General features: G+C 28.4%; 1 protein-coding gene across 1 annotated transcript in view; it reads right to left on the minus strand.

Moving 5' to 3' along the window:
• The window catches only part of LOC142330615 (uncharacterized), a 279,378-nt gene that overhangs the window by 24,963 nt on the left and 231,979 nt on the right, over nucleotides 1-22,436 (minus strand). Inside the window, exons 51-60 of the mRNA XM_075376020.1 lie at nucleotides 22,325-22,422; nucleotides 19,256-19,413; nucleotides 17,733-17,917; nucleotides 13,648-13,761; nucleotides 11,555-11,682; nucleotides 10,882-11,140; nucleotides 10,436-10,644; nucleotides 8,555-8,698; nucleotides 5,895-6,101; nucleotides 4,301-4,410 (exon numbers count right to left, since the gene is read on the minus strand). Of these exons, the coding sequence (XP_075232135.1) occupies nucleotides 4,301-4,410; nucleotides 5,895-6,101; nucleotides 8,555-8,698; nucleotides 10,436-10,644; nucleotides 10,882-11,140; nucleotides 11,555-11,682; nucleotides 13,648-13,761; nucleotides 17,733-17,917; nucleotides 19,256-19,413; nucleotides 22,325-22,422 (1,612 nt within the window). The remainder of the gene's footprint in view (nucleotides 1-4,300; nucleotides 4,411-5,894; nucleotides 6,102-8,554; nucleotides 8,699-10,435; nucleotides 10,645-10,881; nucleotides 11,141-11,554; nucleotides 11,683-13,647; nucleotides 13,762-17,732; nucleotides 17,918-19,255; nucleotides 19,414-22,324; nucleotides 22,423-22,436) is intronic.

A 22,436-nucleotide genomic window follows, 5' to 3' on the forward strand; every position in this document is an offset into this window, starting at 1 on the left:
TTTTTTTGCAGTACTGTACCCCATGATGAACTTTCCTCTACTACTACCAACAGCCTTCATGTCTCTTTGTTCTTTATCTAACTTCTCCATCTCCTCATTCCCATTCTTACTAAATTATCAATTGCTTCATTCATCCATCGACTGCTGGGTCTGCCTTTTTTCATCAGCAGTTTTGGCTATTTTGATATTCCCATTCTTTCTACATGTCTAATCGTTATCTAAGTCCACAGTATAGTGGACTTTAAATTTTACAATATTTTCACAACTGATCGATTTATTAATTCTTTATTTATTTCATTTCTAACAACTTTTCATAAATTTTTCTTAGAATCTCCTTAAGAAATTTTTTTAGATTTTTTGCAACAGTACATCCAATGTCTTTTAAGCCGTAAGTTATTACAGGGCAAATTCATTCATACATCTTCAACTCTTGTTTTCCTACCTTTAAATCGCTTTAAAATATTGTTAAATTAACATAATATACCTTGTTTCCTGCCTGAACCATACCTCTGTAATCTTATTCATGCAGTGAAACATAGCCCTAACATAATTAAATAACATTCACTTCAGATTCTCTTGCATCTAATAGTATGTTTTTGGGAGTTCATTTAATAATTTACTTATATGTAAATGATAAGTAAATTCATTTCTTAAATAATATTAATCATAAGTTGTATTTTATTTTCTCAAAACCATATACACAAATAGAAGTACAATAAATAAAAATTCACATCAGCTATGTGGATTTAGCATATCTACTTTTTGTATTTTTTCAACTCTTTATTACACTACTGAATTAAATAAAAGCAATTTATGATTTAATCATGATTTGGTTAAAATCATGTAATCAAGTAATTTAACTGTTCCTTTAAAAATTGATGTAGGTATGTAGGTTATGTTAAATTTAGAGTATATATAATTAACTAATGAGGAAGAAACAAAGCTCTGGAAACAAGAGAACAGAATTTAATAAAATGTTTTAAGGCAGTCAATAATGAATCATCAAATCTTCATAGGCTTACAAGACTTGAGTATACAACACAAAGTACACTCAGGAGAATAATTTCTACAATAACTTGAACCTATACATTTTCAGAAAAACTATAGGTTAAAACCATCAGAAGGCTTAAGACATATTATTACACCAAATATATAAAGTTAAGAGAAATCAGGTATGTTAGGGTAAAAACGGTACTCCTTTTAAAATGTTACTGGTAACCATTCCCTTACATCATGTACTGCTGCTATCTTCTTGGTATCCGGTAAAAAAAAGGGATCCAGCAATCATTAAAATTCTCTATTCAGGTTTCCCTAGATCAAGACATCCACAATTAATTTTTCTGATTCATCATCTAGCGTTCAGCCTGGTTGCAGGTCCTTTTTGCCAATGTCTCCATCCACCATTTTTGTTCCAAGCCTACTGATCCATATATATATATATATTGACAAAAGTTTAAATTTTGTTAATCTTTATATAGATTTTGAGAAATAAATCTTTTAACTTTTATTAAAAATCTGTTTATCACTATCTCTAATGACTTTTGCTTAAATTTACTTATAAAATTTCCAAAAAATTAAATTAATGTTCTCACATCTATCGATTTATATTTCTCTCATTCTATTCATACACCTTAACCATTATAATCACTTTCTGCATTTATCTAGGTAATAATAACAACACTTGTAATAACAACTCTTTTTGCATGGTCCTACTTGTTACCTGTTCCTGCTTATCTTCCCTACTGTATTTCTCCCGAATAGATTTTCTCACATGCAAATATGGAAATTGCCAAAATTCTCTTAAAACAACGGTGATGCAGAATTATAGAATCCTTGTTATGCTCATAAATTTAAAAATAAAAAAAAATTTAACAAAAGGGAGAAGAATAGCTATAAATTTAATACAAATAATACAGGGTTATCAAAAGAATGGTGTGTGTGGTTTTGAACATGGTTTAAATTAAAACAGAATTACTTACAGTTTATGTTTTTTATTTTTCAAATTTGTTGTCTCAAACATTTTTTTACATAATTAATAAATTTCAATATGTGCGCCCTTAGTCGCTCGACAAATGTCCAAACGATACTCAACTTTTCTCCAAACATTAGTTAACATTTCTTCTTAATGGTTGTCATTGCTTCATTAATCCTGTTTTTTAAGTGGTTTAGGTCGTGAATTTTTTGTGTATAAAAAACGCTTTTGATGTACCCCCCACAAGAAAAAATCGCAAGGTGTCGGTCTGGACTCCTTGGAGGTCAAAGTATGGGTCCTTGCCGGCCTATCCATCGATCTCCAAATTTTTCGTTCAAAGCGTCCATGACCGATGCATTGAAGTGCAGGGGAGCACCATCTTGTTGGAAATGAAGTTGATGAATGTTTTCGAGTTCATCCGGCTGAGGAAAGCAATAATTAGTTAACATGTCAAGATACACAACTCCATTAATTGGTTTTTTCAGCGAAGAAGAAAGGCTCTATTACACGATTTTTCATCACACCACACCAAACATTAACTTTAGGCAAATTGCGTTGTTTTTCAATAATTGGGTGTGGGTTTTCAGAGCCCCATATTCGTGAATTGTGTCTGTTAACACATTCATTCACATGGAATGTAGCTTCGTCTATAAAAATTGTATCATCTAAAAATGATTCGTTTTCATTTATTCTGTCCAACATTTCAACAGCGAAATTGTAATGTTTTACACCATCATCAATTCCTGCAGTGGTTTCAATTCCTGCAGTATCTGGATTTTATAAGCATGTAATTTCAGTTTTTTATGTAAAACTTTGTGAACTGTTGATTTTGGAATGCCTAATTCGACCCTTCGATGGGGGATGGACTTCCCAGGACTTCTAATTGCCGATTGTCTAATTAGTTCAACAGTTTCGTCTGGTACACTTGGTCTGCCGGTTGATTTGTTTCTTAATCGATCCAGTTTTTTCAAATCGTTTGAACCAACGTGTTATGTTATTTTTGTGTGGTGGATCTCTTCCGAATTCATGTCGAAACGCACGTTGAACAAAAATTAAGGATTTTAATTCAGCGATCAATAAAACACACTTTGCTTTGTCTTTATCCGAGAACATAGTAACTCACTAAACTCACTGTAACAACAATACAAGAACTGACGTTGTGGTTACAACTGCTGATAAACAAACATTTGGGTTGGAAGCTTTCAGGGATACCAATATAACATCTAGAAATTTCCCTACAATCTTCCTATGAATTACTGAAATTGCACCATTCTTTTATGATAACCCAGTATATTATTTAAATAATTTATCAATACAGTTCAAGTGTTTTGCAACTATTTCCCAGATAATTTTTTTCCATATTTGCAATTAATAGGTTCCAACAATTTTCCAGTAGGATCATAAAATTGCGTAGTTCTGGATAAGAGTATGCATTATCCATAAAAAAATTTCATGTAAAATAAATTAGTGGTTTGGGCAGCCAATCCCTAGAAGCAAATCATAAATGGAGATTTGATTATTTAAAAAAACCCACTCTTTTAATCTCCCGGACCCAAAAAAAATTACATTTGTAAAAATCTACCAGATTTTTGCAACATAACAATAAACCTGTTTTATATATATATTCATATATATACAACGTTTGATAAAAAAATACACATAATTTTAAAATTTCCCAGGCTGTATACTTCCAATTGTCACAATTTTTTGTTGTATTATTACACCTGTCCCTAACGTAAGTTTACATTGGTGCCATATTGAATGCTTAGTTTATTGTTGGCTATTGAAAAGGTTACACATGTTTTAGTATGGTCAGCGATTTTTAACTTGTGGAAACAATGGAACAAACAATTTGCATTAAATTTTACTTTAAGAATGAAATAAAATGCAGCATTGCACTGGAAATTTTGAATGTTGCTTTTGGTGATTCTTCTATGAATAAAACAAGCGTTTATAAGTGATACAGACATTTCCAAGAGGGCCATGAAGATGATAAGCGCCCTGGACATTCCAACACATCAACTAACGACAACTTTGAAAAAGTGAAGAAAATTATGGATAATTGCTAAATCACTATCAGAGAGTCAATAAGGATTACTACTTGGAAATTAAAATTCGCATATTTTTTTTATCAAACCTCATATATACTTATATATATATATATATATATATATATATATTAAATATTACAATGCATGGATTTTCTAAACAAAGACACTCCCTCATAATAAAGATAAATAAATATGTTGTATTCCGTAGCTCTTTAAAGATAACATAGAATAACATATTTGCTGACTTTTTTTTAGAAAAACAGTATCATTGAATTACCTTGATGGACCATCTGAAAGACCATCCCCAACCTGATGGCAAAATAAACAAATTCTTGTATCATCTGGCATCTTTTGTGGAGAAACTGTGATTGCCATACGGAACAGCATCTTAAAAAAAATTTAATAGAAAAAAATTAAATGCAATATAAAAATAATTATAAAAAAACAAATCTTTATGATTTTATTAAGAAAGTTTTTTAAAATGATTACATCTATATGCAGTGGATATCATCAACAAACAGTAAGATGGATACAAGAAATTACTTGCAGAAAGTAAACTGAAATTATCCTGGCAAAAAACATTAAATTATATGAGTAGCTACTGCTTTGCATAAGTATGACATCTACCATTACAAGTGAACAATCAAATAAACAATAAAAGAAACTGAATAACTTACCGCACTTGTACACTATTATTGTACTAACATTTTTTCAATAATTATTTTATTTCTTCCCAGATATTTTATTTTTGTATTTACAGTATGAATAAATTTATGAATAAATCTGTTCACACTGTTGCTTTGATTTTATAGAGTATAGTTCTGTATAGAGTAGTGTGTTCTGTCAGTTTTATCAAAGTGATCCCTTATCGTAAATTATAATTCATCTTATCATGTTTTTATATAAAAAAGATTTGGTTGTTCATTTTCTGTTTATAAATAAATTTTTTTTCTATCCTATAAAATGAAGAAAACAACCGACTGAAGAAAGATGAACATTATTTGTCATTTACAAATAGAAGGTGGTGGTAGTAGTAACAAAGATGTCTGTGATAAAATGAAAATCATTAGCTTGACTATTAATATAATTTAGAAAAATAAAAATAAATTAATAGCAGAAAGAATACTGGTATCTGCACAAAGACTTAAACAATCATGCAAAATATACAGTTGCATGAGTGGACAAAATACTTGTAAAAAGCTAATTGTGTCAAAGTATAATAAATTATCTTCTAAAAAATCCTAAAAATTAAATGTTTACACTAATGAAATCGGATAAAAAAGAAAGCTCATGTATACTTATTCCATACCATTAGTAGTCTCAAGCAATTTGTATTAATCTTAATGAAAGATTTAAAAAAATACATTCATGAGTAATATTTGCTATATTTCTTTTGTAAATAGCAGCTATTAACTTGAATATAGTGAATCTTGTAAAAGATTTGAACTACTTACTCGATGGAATAATGCTAATGATATACATGTAAAGATTAATTTCTTTAGGTTAAGTATTAATGTGATCCATTGAGTAAAAACAGAATAAATTATATTTTATCAGATTATAAAAGGTTTACTGTTTGCTATTGTTCAATAGAGTTGTTCCAAAGTAATAGGCAGGAGATTGGTACGAGTTATCTCATTATGAATTGTGCTGACTAAAAAAATGGTAAACGAGGGATTACATCATACACATAATCTACGTTTAATATTAATCTATTTTTTTCTTCTTAATGAAACCTTACTATTTCAATAAAGTGAACTGAAGATTTAAAACATCTTCTCATAACCAACTTTTGACAGGTAGTTAGGTTTTATCTAAAAACTGAAGACAAAAAACTTAAAATGATAATTTGAAATTTTCAATTAACATACCTCAGTCATTTCTTTATCAGTTGGTTTTTTATATTTATTGGCTGGAGGTGGGACATTGTTGGAGGACCATATTCTATATCTGACACCTTTAGATGATGATTTCTTTTCTTCAATCGGAACTGAATTTTGTTCATCTTCTTCCTTCTTCACAGAAGATCTACTATCATTTACATCATCTTTTATCTGCGATGTATCTTCATCTATTTCCTGTATATAACAAATTCACCATTTGACTGTGGACGAGTATATATGCACATATATATATATATATATCAATAAAAAGATAATGATAAACAATAACAATAAAACGAAAATATAAAGTATTATAACAGCAGTTACTACAAATCATATAATGTGCAAGCGTCATATCATTTTAGAAAAAAATAGTATACATACCATAATTTTAACATTCTGTTTTGTTTTTTTCAAACATATCAAACTGATGTTGAAGGATTTTGTAAAAACATTATTAGAATTATATAAGGAGAGAAACTATTTTTTTCCCTTTTGGACTTAAATGGTTGTAAAAAGCATAACATATTTATTATAATTATAAAAAGATATCAAAATAAAGACATCTTTAAAACTAAAGTTATGACATTATATGGTTTCCAAGAACAAAAGACCAAGAAAGAAAATCCAAAAATGAAATGGTTGGAAGAATGTGAGAACAACATGTGGAGAGAATTAAGAGGTACCAGGAAGAGAGAGAAAACAGCCACGACGAAAGAACTGAAGGGGAGGTTGAAACATGGTCTAAAAGTGGCCAAAATTAAAAATAAAAAATAAAATAATAGGTACAAAAGATAATTTTATCTCATGATAAAAAAAAAGACATGTAACATCAAATTATTCTTAACATTGATTCTATTTCATGTCATGATATGAGGTAGAGGCTTTAATAATAAATGACAATCACTATATATGAGGATATTTTTATGTGTAATTCATAATTTTAACTGTTGATGAAGCTATTGACTTTGAAAGCGCTACAGTTGTCTCATACTTTTTATGGTTTTGAATTTTATAATTTTATTATTGATTAAATTATAATAATTCAATATAATGGAAAAAAATGTTTTATATACATATATTTTTTTCTTTTTGGGCTCTGTTAAAATTATAGATTTAATTGATTCATTTATTAAATATCTGTAAGTGTAATGATCTCATTATTAATGACAGTACAAACAAAATTAACGCATCATTAACCTTAATTATCTACTTATATAACAGCAACTGGCTGATGTTAAATAAGTTACTGAAAGATGATAATGAATTTTGTAGCTGTGAACAATACCCTAAACACATGGGACTTGAACCTGTAACCTACAGGTAAAAGCCAGATATGCTATCACGCTATCATTGAATGATAACAATTTGATAATATAATAATTAAAGTAATCAATGGATGAAGCCGTTACTTCATAACATCATCCATCATAACAAAAAGAAAATAAACTATGTTATTTTAATACTACAAGTATTCTGTTCATAACATCTGAGGAAATTACTGTGTACTGAAGCAGCTGTTGTGATTTTTTAAATAAATTCTGTCAAAATAAAATAACATATTTTGTTTATTTTATTTTGAAATAATTAAAGTGTACTTCAACTTATAATGCAGAGTTTAGTATTTATTCATTATGCCATACCATTTACTGGCAAAATCTTCACTGAATAGCTGACTGAACTTAGTAAAGACCTTATGTAATGGTACAGATGATTTTGCTTTTAAATTTCATTTTAAATTGTCTAAATTTAATGGCATCTTCAATAAATTAGTTGCTGATATTCTCTCAATGTTAGTGGGAGTACTTGAAAGATATAACCTAGATTTAATCTTGAGATTTTAAGATTTAACCTTGATTTATCTAAGACTAACTGGAATTTTTAATGATCTTGTGAAGATCACACGTTTTGGAAATTTAGATAAATGAGATGTAAAAAAGACAGTATATATAAAAAGAGCTAATTTACAATTAGATGAACTTCTGGTCGTAAAGCATATCAAAATCTCATACCCAAACTGAAGTCTAAACTTTCTTAATTAATGTCTGAACAACTTGCTAACTACAAACAGAAGTCTAAAAAGGCAAAGAATTTACTCGTCTCCTAAATAGCAAGTTTTATGCTAATACAAGTCCAACACGATTAATGATGTGATTTCATCTTCATTATTTAAAGCAAAAAACCTAATTTTTACAAAGACTCAAATCTTACAAATTCAACTGAATAGATGCCGTAAACTTGGTGGATCACATGCCTGAACCACTTGATTATCACTTGAATGAATAACTTGAAAAATGTTTCTTTTCCCACACGCACTTACATTAAAACGCCAGGTTACATCATGGCATGTGCAACATTTGAAATAACAATAAAGAAAATAAAAATATAATTCCTGGAGTCAAGATGGAAATAAATAAATATATATATATATATATATATATATATATATAATATACACACACATACATATAAAGTTAAGCTAAAAATACAATTTTCACAAACATATTGACATTAAATAGAAGAATCAGAATCTGTATAAGCAAAACATTTCCCATAAATTTTCTCAAAATATTCTAAAAAATTCAGAATTTTCATTCAAATTCACAATAAATTAAAAGTATTCTAAATATTATTAAAAAAGTAATGACCATTTTAACTGGTGTTGTTTCTTCTTTACGAAGTATATCAGCTGAATTTGTTTTTTCAGACAGTGGTGTTGATGTTGACAAACGAGGTTTCTTACAAGGACTAGGAGCCAATGCACCAACATGATCCACAACAGTAGCAGCTTGCTGTAGGAAAATAAAATAAAATAATATTAATTGAACACTTATTTACAAAATAGACTAATATATATATATATATATATCTGTAACATATACACAAACCATTTCTTAAAAAAAAAAAAAATTATATATAGTAACAAGATTTTGATTCCCACTGAGAGGCCCAAAGAATTTTAATTTTATTATTAATTTCTTCTCTTACTTTAACTGTAATATTATTATGCGTTTCATAGGTTAATTAATCTTAATTTTCTATTTACTTACAATTAATCACAAATTAAACTTGATAACATTTTTTTTATTTGATAGAAAAATGAATGAACATTTTATCTTATTAAGTTGTTTTTCTACTTTTAAATTATATAACTCGACTGCATGTTTATTAATCCCATTGCTGAAAACATTTTTTGGGAATTCTTAAAGAGGAACATTACCCAAGGTCTGCAGCAATAAATTTTTGACATCCTTCAAGGTAGAGAAATATTTTTCTTTGAGTTTATTCATATCTGGAAACAAGAAAAAGGTACACAGAGCAAGATCGAGCAAAGAGGGAATATTATTTTTGATAAAGACTGCTTAATGCAGAAGATGGTAGAAATGGGAGCATTGTTATGTTACAGATATCAATCGCCATTTTCCCACATTGCTGGGTGTTTTTATTAGCACACTCTCACGCAATCTTTTCAACACGCTGATTCACTCACTGTCTATCCAGGAGGAATAAATTTTCTGTGAACAATCCCCTTCACATCACAAAAGCAAATCAAAATTGTCTTCACATTTGATTGAACTTGCTACGCTTTTTCTGGTTTCTTTAAACTCAGTGATTTCAACTGACTTGATTTAGTTTCCACATCATAACAATAATTCTCATCATAATTCAAAACTTTAGAAAGAAAGCATAGATCATTATGCAGTTAGTCCTTCAAATTAGATATCATTAAAACGACTGGTTTTCTGATCTGCGAGCCAAAAAGATAAATTTTGCAACAATGCATTGTTGCAAATTTGTTCAAATCTGTTTCATTGGCAAAAATTCCAAGATACAAGTAAATTCTAAAATCTCTTCAACAGTCTGACAATGATTTTTTTTTAAACTGCACTGCAAACTTTTTCAAAATTTTTGTCAATCCTAATTTTAAAAGGTCGATCAGATTTTGGTTTGTTTTTAAGTGACATTTTCCCTCGTTAGAAAACCAGTCTTAAACCTGTTTTTTTTAAAAAACAGTTTGAAGCATCGTTAATATTTCAGAAATCATTTTTCCTATGAGGAAACAAATTTAATGCAGACTCTCCGCTCTTTATGATCACCTATCAGAAAAGTCACAGGACAGGTTTAACAAGTACCAAGAAAAACAGACACAAAACACCTTATGAATAAAACAATGCTACATGGCAGAATTATCACAGAATAGTGTAACTCTGCCACAGTGGCAGAATTTGAAACTAAATATAGATTGTACACCAGGTACAGATTCCAGTTATTTTTGGATACCCTCTTATATGAGTTTCACAAAATCAATAACGTTTTACGCAAACTGAACATATTTTTTCTACAGTTTACGTAATAATAATACAAATGAACCCTTTCACTATTTTATTAAGTCCATCATTCCCCTTTCTTTAATTTCATAAATAGTTTCCATAACCAATAACTTTATATGCATTACAAATACTAATTCATAATCTTACATATATATATATATATATATATATATAAAAAGTATATAAAAAGTTACATACCTTATCAGCTATGGCAGGAGGATGGTGATGTAAAAGTGCTAGCTGCATACATGCCGTACTACAAAAATAAAAATCTTCTGATCCATCTTCTCTAGCAAGAAATGGCATTTCTGATGCTTTCTTTTTAATAAGATTGTTTAATATAACAACATCACAGTGCCGACAGAATTTTGCAGCTCCATTTAAAATACTCTGAATGTCAATAGGTGCTGAAATAAATAGGAAACAAAACAGAAAAAGATCGGTTATTAGGACAAATTCTCAAGTTATTTATAAATTAAAAAATAAATACATTTTTATGATGAAAAATAAAAAGTTACAACTTCTAAAATTTTAACATTCAAGAATAAATATTACTCATTTTTGAGCACATACAACCACATTAAATATAATAGTTCTGCAAATAATTAACATTATAAAATAAATGATAATAAACAAAAATTTACCTCCTTCTTTCCCATCTTTTCCTTTTGTACGATAAAGACCGAGTTTATGACTAGGAGGTGTGGTCGTACGTTCTGATATATGATAATTAGTCGGTGGAGGTATACGAAGTACATTGGCAAGATTACGTAATACTCCAAGCACATCATCAGCCGCCGATGATGTTAATGTTAATGTAACAGTAACATTTCCGGATTCTTTTAATGGCACTGAAGGTGATGACCGATTTTTCATACCACCTCCATACACATTTTCTTTATCCTATAAACAAAACAATAAACCAAAGCTATATAAACAATGATCTTTTTTTAATATAAATTTCCCAAAGCCTAATTTTAGCAAGGTTAAATTTTCTCCCCCAAATAATTTAGTCTGTGCATAACCTGTAAAATCATGGTGATGGCTTCCAATTATTTATTGAAATTTAATGCAACATTAACTTTCCTCACAACATTCCTCAAGCTATATATCTACGTGCCTGATGATGGCATTAAACCAACAATTCATGTAATAATTAATTTCCAAAATGAAAAAAAAATATTTTTAGTAATCAGTTCATTAGTGAGATTTAAAAAGTGATTACTTAAATTTACTTTTTTTTTATTAATAATGTGAATTTGCTATAAAAAAAAAAAGGCTAAGTTATAAAAAATAAGAGATAAAAATAGTACATACCATGCTATTAACCATTTTGTGTGGTTTGGGTCTAAGTGCCAATGGAGCGATTAATGGTATAACAGGAGACATCCTTTTCATTAATTTTTCATCCTCTTCTATATCATCATCTTCAATAAGCCGCAAACCTGATAAAAAAAGAAAAGAAAGCAGAAATAATTAATAAATATCATACAGTTAGGCTAAACAACAACTGTTTGTTATATGATATTAATCTTTACTAAGTTAAATTTATTTTCTTACTAAAATTCAATAATTAATAACTACAGTTTATGGGCAAATAGATCAAGAGGGAAAAGATGCAATATATATAAGGACCAATATAGTTTCAGAAAAAGAGGACAGGTTTAAAGGAAGGTAGGTTCTTGCTATCAATTTATTTCACAAATAAGGGTATAGAAAAAAATATAAGGCGCCCAGACGGAATTAGCAGCCTTTTACTTTTTACTAAGTGAAAAGGATTAAAAGTTTTTAAAGAAAATTAATTTTATGTAGATAGGAAGAAATATTGGCAAAGAGTCAAGATAGCTGTAACTGAAGTATTGAATGCAAGTTTCAATATAAAAAAATTTATGTGACATTCATGACTTCCTTGTACACCTATTAAATTACATATGCACATTTTTAAAACTACATAAAATTTTATTTCACTAATAACTTCAGATTTTTTAAATATTTTTTTTAATTGTTATTATTGAATAATTATTTATTGTAAAAATGTTTTTACATTCACAGGTTAATAATTATTAATAAATCAATATATTTAAATTAAAAAAAGAAAAGGAGATGAAGTATGATTTGAACCGATGTGCCTTCCTTTGTAAGATCCAAATAGTTCATTAATAAAATTTTATTTGGCTGTAACTCTGAAAACAATGAAAATAAGTACCATTTATGATGATATATCATTGACAAGCTCTCAATGAGGGCTTATTACTGCAGTTAAGAAAAAAACCAAAATCTCAACTTTTTTGGATTTTGGACACTTTTGGTTCAGTTGACTACAATCAAAAGGGAAGGTGCATAACTAGATGTTACAAAAGTCCTAAATCCAAAATTTCAACACATTGCGGCTAATTGTAATATGAGTTATGCAAGATACATACATACGGACGTCATGCCAAAACTAGTCAAAATGGAAATTTCATCCATTGAAATCTGAAATTTTTGCGATCACAATTCTTTCTTTACTTCATACAAGGAAGTAAAAAAGGGTTTAACCCTTTTTAAGTAAGTAGCAATCCCTACTTCTTTTCAAATTTTTTATACCAGTAATAACAAAAAAACCGAGGGAATAATTTAAAAGATCAGTAAGTATTCAAAGTGAGCAAGTAAACATATTAATTTGCTACAATTGTTCATTAGAAAAAAGAAAAATAACAATAATTAGAAGAAATACAGAACTAATTAAGTCACTAACAAAAGATTCAGTTATAAAGTAAAATTAATGAAAAAGAAAACACTAATAAAGATAAGATGAACAAATGATATGCAATAAATAAAAGAATTTTGTTACCTTAGAAAGTAAAATTGCAAATGTTGGATGAAATAAATAAGGTATTAAAAGCAGGTCAGCACAAACAAATTAGTTTTGATGAATAAAAATAACCTAATGATTTCAAATATAGATTTAGGAATTAAAGAACATTATTAAAAAAAAAAATTTTGTTTGGAACGTTGTGGGACTAAAACATAAAATAGAATAGAGGCTTTTTAAGTTGTGATGACATAGAATATTAAAAATAACAAGCAACAGTAAAAAAATATTGAGTGTGAATTAGAGGTTTAAAGATAAATGATTGGAATAGAGAAAAAATATGTGGTACAATCTTTTACCATAAAAGTGAACAGATTGAGAGACTGACCATAAGCAAGATGGAGATTAGTCACAAACACACACTCATACATGCAAAGCTAGTTAACTTATGACTAAAGGGAAAGATAAATACTGAGGGAAGAGTAAGATTGTATTACATGAATCAGATCAACTGCAGATATAGATGTAGTAAATAGCTAAAAAGATTTTTTAAAATTAAACATTTTCTTCATAATAAATGTAAAAATAAAATTCAAAGTAATAAACCTTTACTAACCAGGAAATCGTATAGGTGTTTCAGGAAGTATACATTCTGGTGATGAAGAGCTAATTATTGTATCAGGTGTGTCATTATCACGATCTCTACTCATATCAAATTTCCTGTCATCAACTGAAACAAAAGACCAACAATGATAAAAACTAAAGTAGCCAAAAAAGACTATATTTCATAAACAAAGATGTTTTAAAAGAAATTCATGGACTAGCAGTTTCTTATGTATAAATCTTAACAAATTCTCTTACACAGATAAATAATAATGCTGTTTGTAAACAGTACAGAAACTTTATCAAGGTACAAGTATTAGAAAAACAAAATTAAATAATAAAAATATATAAATTTCAACTTCTGAACTATTTTCATCTTCCCTTCACACAGGAGCACTTGGGTCAGATGGAATGAAGAAAAATTATTATCAATAATGACTATATTCAAAGATAGTTAAGTCTTAATGAAATCTTTTTTTCTATCTTCAAAACATAATCTTTAATCATAACATAACTCACATACATCTTCTTCTCCTTTTTTCACCAAAGTTTCCATAAATGTTTCATTTTTTACTAATTATTATTTACTAATTATTATGGCTTTTCTTTTCCTTGAGGTGTGTAACAAACGTCTTTGGCCACCTTCCTTCACAACCACACCTCATAATTTTTGTAATATTTCTTTTTTTTTGTATTTAAGTCCATATTCCAGTCATATTCTTGAAAAAAAACTATAATAAATCTATTCATGCATATATACTTATGCTACATCATTATAAAATATTTATTTTTAGACACAAACACACAGAGAGCGAGGGGGGGAGGCTGGTGCTTTCTGAGCTCATTCTACAACTGAAAATAATGAAAAAGTTCATATAAACATGGGTGCGGAAATATTTAGTGAACTTGTATTTGTTTTTTACTGGGCTATTTTACATAAATTTTACGCATTTATTGATCATTTAACAAGTTTTTATATTATAAACGTAAAAAAAATATGTTTTTAGACAACAAATTTTTCTGTTTTATGTCAGATATTAGGAAAACTACTGGATAATGATTCTGGAATTTGTTTTATTAATTTTTCAGGTAAAAATCATTATAAATCATCAAGTTTTCACTTAATTTGGGTTCCTAGAATTACAATATGATTTTTATTTACTCTTTGCCCAGGAATCAGAGCAAAATCTTTCACTTGCCATAACTTGCTAGTTTCCAGACTCATATTTATAACTTTTATCATTATTTTTGCTAGTAGACTGAGCTCAGAAAGCACCAGTAAAACTCTCTTTTTGCACATTTAATAAATTGAATTTAAGTCTGTATTAAGAATAATGTAATAAAAAAATAATTATTTGGTTGGATATATCAGGATACTGTAGATATAGTGTATGTACTGGCATTAAAAACCTGATGTTGCTTTAATTCTTTAGCCTAGTGTTTATTGCAGTATTTATTTTAATGAAGAATATGACAACCGGACTTAACTGGTCAAGTAAATAATTTACTACAAAAATTACTTCTAGAATGAAAAAAAAAAACAAACACCAGCATTCTTTGTGTAGTGTTTATTACAGAATTTTATTAAATGGAAAAAATTATATGATTTTTAATAGCTCCTTGAAGGAGGTGGAAGCATTTATGGATGGATTAACTGTGTCTAACAATAACCATCACTATAATTTCTCAGTTAACATTTATACTATTATTTCCATGAAAAGTAGACGACTATTGCTCATTTTATACTGAATTTAATAAATAGAACTCTATAATAAAATTTAATTAAAATAAATTATAAAATTAAATTTTTGACTGAGGTTGACTCTGGATGCTTTGAGCGATTTCAGAAATAATCTTAGGATATTAGCAAGGACAACAGGTATCACAGACTGTCAAGAAGGTACTTCTATCATTATAGTCTGCGTTTAAAAAAAATTATTTTATCAAAGCCTAATGTAAGAATTAGTATTTACAATGCATTGAGAAAGGCAGGATGCTATACAATAAAGACCCAGAAGACAAATGTTACACTTAAAGAGGTACTAAAACATATAAGAATGAAGTGTACATGCAGGCTTAGGACAGTGGAAATAATGGATGATATCATGAGAGAAGAGGACACAAAGGCTAAAGTGAATAAAAAGAAGCTGATTACAGTATTAAGTTGTAACTTACTTTGGCGTGAATTAAAGTAAGTTACAACTAACCTTTTAGTTACATCTTTGTTTTTCCAGAAAGGTAGTTATAACTTCACTTTTGATATGAATAAAGAGAAGATACAACTACTTAAGTGTAAATACAACTTGATTATGTCGGAGTCATAGGTAGAGCACACTCCACTTTGTCAGTAAAGTCAGTCAGTTGTCTTCGACAAGGCGACATGCACGTGAGGGAAAGAAAAATTTATATAGACAGAAGAGCTATGAGTTGATGTAAGAAACTGATACATTTTGAGACTGAAAGTATTAATTTTCTAAATTCAGAATTTACACCAAATAAGTGATGAATCTCAGGGAAAAGCACCAACTCCAAGAAATCACATGGAAATATTTTTATGTTATACTGCTGATCCTGAATTTCAGAGTGGAATGGCAGAATCATTCTGGAGTAGACCGATCAATATTATGTAAAAAAATTAATAACATACGGTTCATATTCTTGAAAAACCTCATAACTTGATTCATTTTCCTAGAACAACACAAAAGATGAATATTGCAAAGTAACTGCAGCAAATGCACTATCATTTACAAACTGTTGGTGCATTAAATGGCACCCACATATAAATACAAAACACCTCAGCACTTTGTTGAAAACTGTTTTCTCTGTTTCACCCAATATTAATAAAAACATTTTTTTCCTGATTTAAGTTTTATCTTTTTGTTTCCCATTGTTTTTTTATCAGTTTTCTTTTTTACTTTAGTCTACATATTTTGCAGCATTTCTTCATTTAGGCTACAGATATTTCAATCCCAGTCTCTTGGTAATATGTGGTACATGTATCTTCCCAAACCTCTTCTTTTTTTCATTAATAACTTTTGACACTCTTGACTTTTTCAGCAACACTGGGTGTTCTGTGAGTAATTTGAGGAATAAATATCTGTCCAGTGTTCTTAACATCCCCTTCATCTTCACTTGATGACATTAAAATATTTTAATGTCTTCAAGTGTCTTTTATTCTTCAGAATATAAGAATCTTCTTCTTATGAGCTAAGGCTGCACACTGAGGTAAGATTAACATGGTGGGAGGGGCAGTGTGGGATAGGTGGCAGAGGAAAAGAGAACAAGTTGCAACATGAAAGGTAGTTATTGTTGCACTACATTTATAACAACCAATAATTCTACCTTCGGTTTTTCCAAATACTCCCCTCAGGGTAGATAAAACTAACTAGATGTAGTGTTTGTTTGGTCACTTTGATTTGACTTTCAGGTTTCACTACACCCTAGATTCTACTATGAAGTCGCTACGTTTTATTCATTTCACCCTAAATGTTCAGTCGGTTAGTGGGAATAGATCAGTGATAGAACCTTTCTTTCTGCTGAACCTTTCTCTGCCCCTGTCTAAGAACAATAGAAGCCACCATTTTGAAATGGAAAATTTTTATGAAAAATCATTAAATCTATGTTATTCTATCTAAACAGCAAGGAACCTTACTACAAAATTTCATAAAAATGGGAAAAAAGGCTTGGTTGTAACAGGATCATACAAAACAGACTAAGCCCTAAAAGGTCCAATTAATATGGGACTCCCTCACTTGATTCGGTGACAAAATTGGGTGTATATTGTTGTACTTAAATTAACACTTGATTAAATCATAATTTTTTTTTTAGCTGATAAATTTACAAACAAGCTTGAGCTTCTGCAACAGAATATGTAAACGAAATTTTACGTTTCATTTACATATTCAGACTTGGAATATGGAACTAAAACCTTCAATTTTTTTGGATGAAAGGCTGAGATGCAATCACTTGTCTACCACGGAGGTTGGCTAAAAATAGTAGTATTTTTTTTGCTTTTTAGTTTTTATAATAATGCATCTTCAAAATTTATTAAATAAAAAACAAACCTTCATAAAAAAATAAAATAGAAAAAAATCTTACATTCATCCTTCATAGTATCCAGTTTAAGTGGAGCAAATTCTTCATTATAGAAACCACGTTGAGTTGATGGTGGTGGCTGAGGGGGTAATGGAGGTAAGTCACCATACGGTTCAGTATTGTAATGATCTGCTTCTGTTGGTAGAACTGCTACTCCATATTTTCCTTTTAGTTCTCCTGTCCGGCTGCTATTTAAAAATATAAAAAGTAAATGCTAGAAACTATTTTAAGTCATTAAAAATTAAAAATACTGAAACAAGCAGTTTTACAAGAACCTATTAACATAAAATCACATAGTGATATTTAATAATATTCAATGGTTTTCAATAACATACAAGAAATTTAAGATTGTAATAATATGCTGATGGCCAAAGCCATATATAAACTAAATTATGCGAATCACCAGTTAAACAATACCGGGTAAAGTTAAAGTGTATGCTGAAGCTTGCTTCAGCATACACTTTAACTTTCAATATTCAACCTTTTATGCTTGCATAAAACATAAAAATTATAAAATCAAAACTTTATCGTACCATGAACCTGTTAATCATGTACCATGTTATCGTTAACCTTATTTCTATAAATAAGTTATTTTGAGAAACAGTTATATTTTTTCACATAAAACAAAACATTTTAAAGAAATATCTATATGTGTGACAGCTGGATAAATATTTCATTAAACATTACAGAAAGATACAAAAAACTTATTAAAAAAATACAATACTCAAGTTCTGAATGTTTCAAATTGGTGCCAAATTAAAATACTAAAACTTAAATTAATGAAGCAAAAGATAAAATTAAAAGCCAAATAATATTAACTTCACTATTTAGCAACACATTATTATGTTTTTTGCTTGAAGATTGTTACAGATTTTTTAAAAGTTTAATTTATTGTAAAATATGGGTAGACCTATAGGGTAGGCTTATAAATAAAACACTACCTGTACAAAAAAAGAAGTTATAAGAAGTTATAAGTGAAATTTTGACAAACATGGAAAGGGAATTTAGAGCAACAATGCTATATAACTCTTATGAATTGTATAACTGATCAGTAACTAGGTGGTTGTAGGGAATATAAGAATTTGTATTACTGTTTACTTCATGTTTTGTAATTAATTTTTGGTAAATTTTGTGTGAAAATACTTATTATCCTCAGGCTGTGCTTTTATAATCTAAAACAACTAAATCTAAGAACAAGTAATTATGATGAATCAAACATTTCTTCAAATTTATATCACAAGGCAATTTTTCTATTAAAAATTCTTCTGATATATGGAAGAAACTTGTTGTGACCACCAGAAGAATCTCCTCTACAAAATAAAAGTAAACTCATTAAAATCAATAAATCTTGTTAAAAGCACATTTACCTGGCAGATTTGGATGAATTACTGAAATAAGAAAAACTTTTAGCAAAATTCACCTTTTTCAAAGTTAAATATTTACAAAACAAAATAGTTCTTTTACCAGAAAATTAAAATGCACAAAATTTAAATATCTTAATTCAGTACACAAGTAACTAAACTTACTTTAAATGGATCTTTGTTAAATCCCCTGTACCAAATATAGGACATACTGCAAAATTTCTTCCTAAACACGGTTCAAGAACAGTCATAGCAGGAGCCTGTCTTAACTGAACCATTAAGGCATCAATAAAAGAATCATAATCTTCTTCCACTTTTGAAGTCTGAAATAAAAATAAAACAAACAACTGTAAAATTTGTAAATCATACAAGTTATGTGATTAGTCAGAAAGACCTGTTTGAGCTATCACTAACCCACATGTTTAAAGATGTAGCCAAAGTAAACATGATTTCAACTAAGTTGTAAATAAAAATACTTTAATCCATCATAACGATGACTTGTTATAATATTTAATGCGTAGAAATTTATTATTAAGAAAGGAATAGTTAAACAAATAATCCTTAAAAAATATTTATTAGTGTTTTCTGGACAACTCAAACAGAATTAAAGCAATGTCTTACATTCTGCACTGTAGAGCAAATTTTATATTATATTCAATAATAATCAATTCTCAATAACAAAATCATATAACTGATTTGCAATAAATATTGATCTTCGTGTGTGCAGTAAACAAGGCTTTAAATACAAAGTTTCTTTTTCATAAAAAAAATTTTAAGTAACAACCTATATAAACAGTATATATAATTTTTTTATTATTATTTTTGGAAGTGGATAGGTATTTTTTTATTTTTATTTAATAAAACTACTCATGTAAATTACATGTATTAAATCTGATTTTCAATGTAATTAATTTAGTTTTGCTGTAAAGAATTCAAATACATAGATAATGAACTGTGATAAAAGCTAATTAAACGATCACCAGAAGATATACATTGAGTGTGGCCTAATGCCATTAAAAAGGTATTTTTGAATTACAAGAATTTATCATCAGCTTTGTAAGATATTATAATTTTGGTAAACGGTGAGTCTTAGCGATTCCAGAACACTTTTTTAATTAGGGAATATTACACTCAGTTAATGCATTCTGGTAATCGGTCAACATTACAACAATCCATAAAATGACAAGTAATAAAAATGTTAGAAAAAATATTTTATTGAAACTATTTTCAGCAAAGATTAATGTCTAACAATTTTATTTGAGCGATATATGTGTTGAATACAGTTTGCTTTCCGGATCTAGACAAAACACCTATCTACTTCAGACTGACTCGTTTATTCATACCGTAACAGTTCCTAATTAATATCATCCTTTATATATGTACATCCTTTTTATATACTTTAAAAAATTTACGAATGTAACTTTTTTAATAAAACTCAATTTTATTTACATAAGCAATTTTTAGTTTTATAACACAACTATTGTAAAGAAAATAAATTTATAATTATAAAAAATCATTATGAAAATTTATATTGCATAAACAGCTCACTCACACGCAGACAATGCAGTATTAAAATTATTTTGAGATGAACACAATCAGATGAACCGGGTCAGAAGGGCATTTTATTATGGTGATCAAAAGTAAGGAATTTTATGGAAAAAAATGAAATTAAAAATAAGAACAGCAATGGCTAAAAAGTACTTAACAGAGAAAAAAGTAATAGTTGTTATGTAACTTAATCTATGATTATGGATTCTGTTAAGGATTGAATCATGGTCACAAAAAAAAGGAAGGATGGAGGAAAAAAATCGAAAGTGAATGTGAAGGAGATTAATGATTAAATTGATAAAGCATAAAATGAAAAAGGATTAATCGGATGAGTAAATGAGAGAAGTTTAATTAAAATATGAAATGCTAATTGGCTGAGAAATGTTATAAGAGAAGGATTGATAAGAACAGTGCTAGAATGTAAGTAGAAAGTAAAAAAAGGAGAGGAAAAAATTATAGGTGATCTAAAAGTTAATAGGAGTTACCAGAATCTTAAAATTTTTGCTGGGACTAAACAACAACAGAGATGGACTAGTGCAAGGGACCTGCCTCAGAGCAAGTAATGATGACGTGTTAAACTGTAAGGAAATACCAGTTAGAATTTTTAATGCAGATAACTGATAATATGGATATAACAATATGATGTCGATATTGAGGTTTAAAAATTTTTCCATGAAGTAAGAAACTGAAAAGAGTATTTATTCGATCAGTTGGGTCATTTATATTAAATGGTGTTGAGAGTTTGTTAATGGAATGAAATAATGAGGCAAAAGATAATGATAAAGTGGAAGCTTAAAACTGAAATACTGCCCATAGGTATGAGCAGTATTTTTATAATTTAAGTATTTATTATATTATGTAATTTTAAGTATTACCACTTAAAATTTATTTAAAAAATTGCAAGTTTCCTAATTCAAATAAGACACAAATCTGATTTCAGTTTTCCTTCCTTTTCTGCATTCCTATCTCATTTTGTTTTAGGTATATTTAAACTTATATAAATTTTTCTGTACTAGAAAGATAAAGTAGTTGTAAGCAATATTTAGAATCCTTGCAAAATTGCCAATAACTCATCTGCCAGATGCTTGCAGATTTATTTTTATATTTCTGTGTATATTCTTTTTTCTAAAGTTCATTATCTAGATAAATATAAAATGAACTAAATCAATAATTTTGACTACAAGTGAGAAGTGATTATATAATGGTATTAACAGAAATTTTCAGACTGAAAAATCAAAGCAGTTCAGTAATCAATGATTCTGAAGAACTTACATTAAGTAAGGTCTAACTAAGTATTTTAGAAAAATCCTAATTATTTTGTTACATGTAACTGAGGATTGGAAACCTAGCCTCAAAGTTAGGCTTCCAATGGATTACATGAGAGTAGTACATGAAAGAATGTTACGCATAGATAATTTTTCTTGTACAGTATGATAGATAAGTTACTTCAGTTTTTGAAGAAGATTTTGCTTCTTCATTTTTACATAATTAACACTAATAAATAATTCATTTTTGAAATTAGGGAAAAAATTGAAAAACCATGGAATTTTTAATAGTAGGTCATTAATTTTCAATTTTGTTGTTTTTATTGTCAATATTGGTGGGGGGGGGGGGAAGAAGTTACAAATGATCTTCTTAAACATGGAATTTTTCATAAAATGCCCTTTCAATTTAGGTAAAAATTACCTTTCTAGGTCGTTTTTTTGGTGTTACACCAACTCCTTCTTTTCCTTGGCTCTGCCTTCGTTTTTGCTGATATTGCCTCCGTTTTAATTTTTTGAGATCTAATCAACATTAG

This window comes from Lycorma delicatula, chromosome 9, assembly GCF_047948215.1.
Source record: "Lycorma delicatula isolate Av1 chromosome 9, ASM4794821v1, whole genome shotgun sequence".
NCBI lineage: Eukaryota > Metazoa > Arthropoda > Insecta > Hemiptera > Fulgoridae > Lycorma > Lycorma delicatula.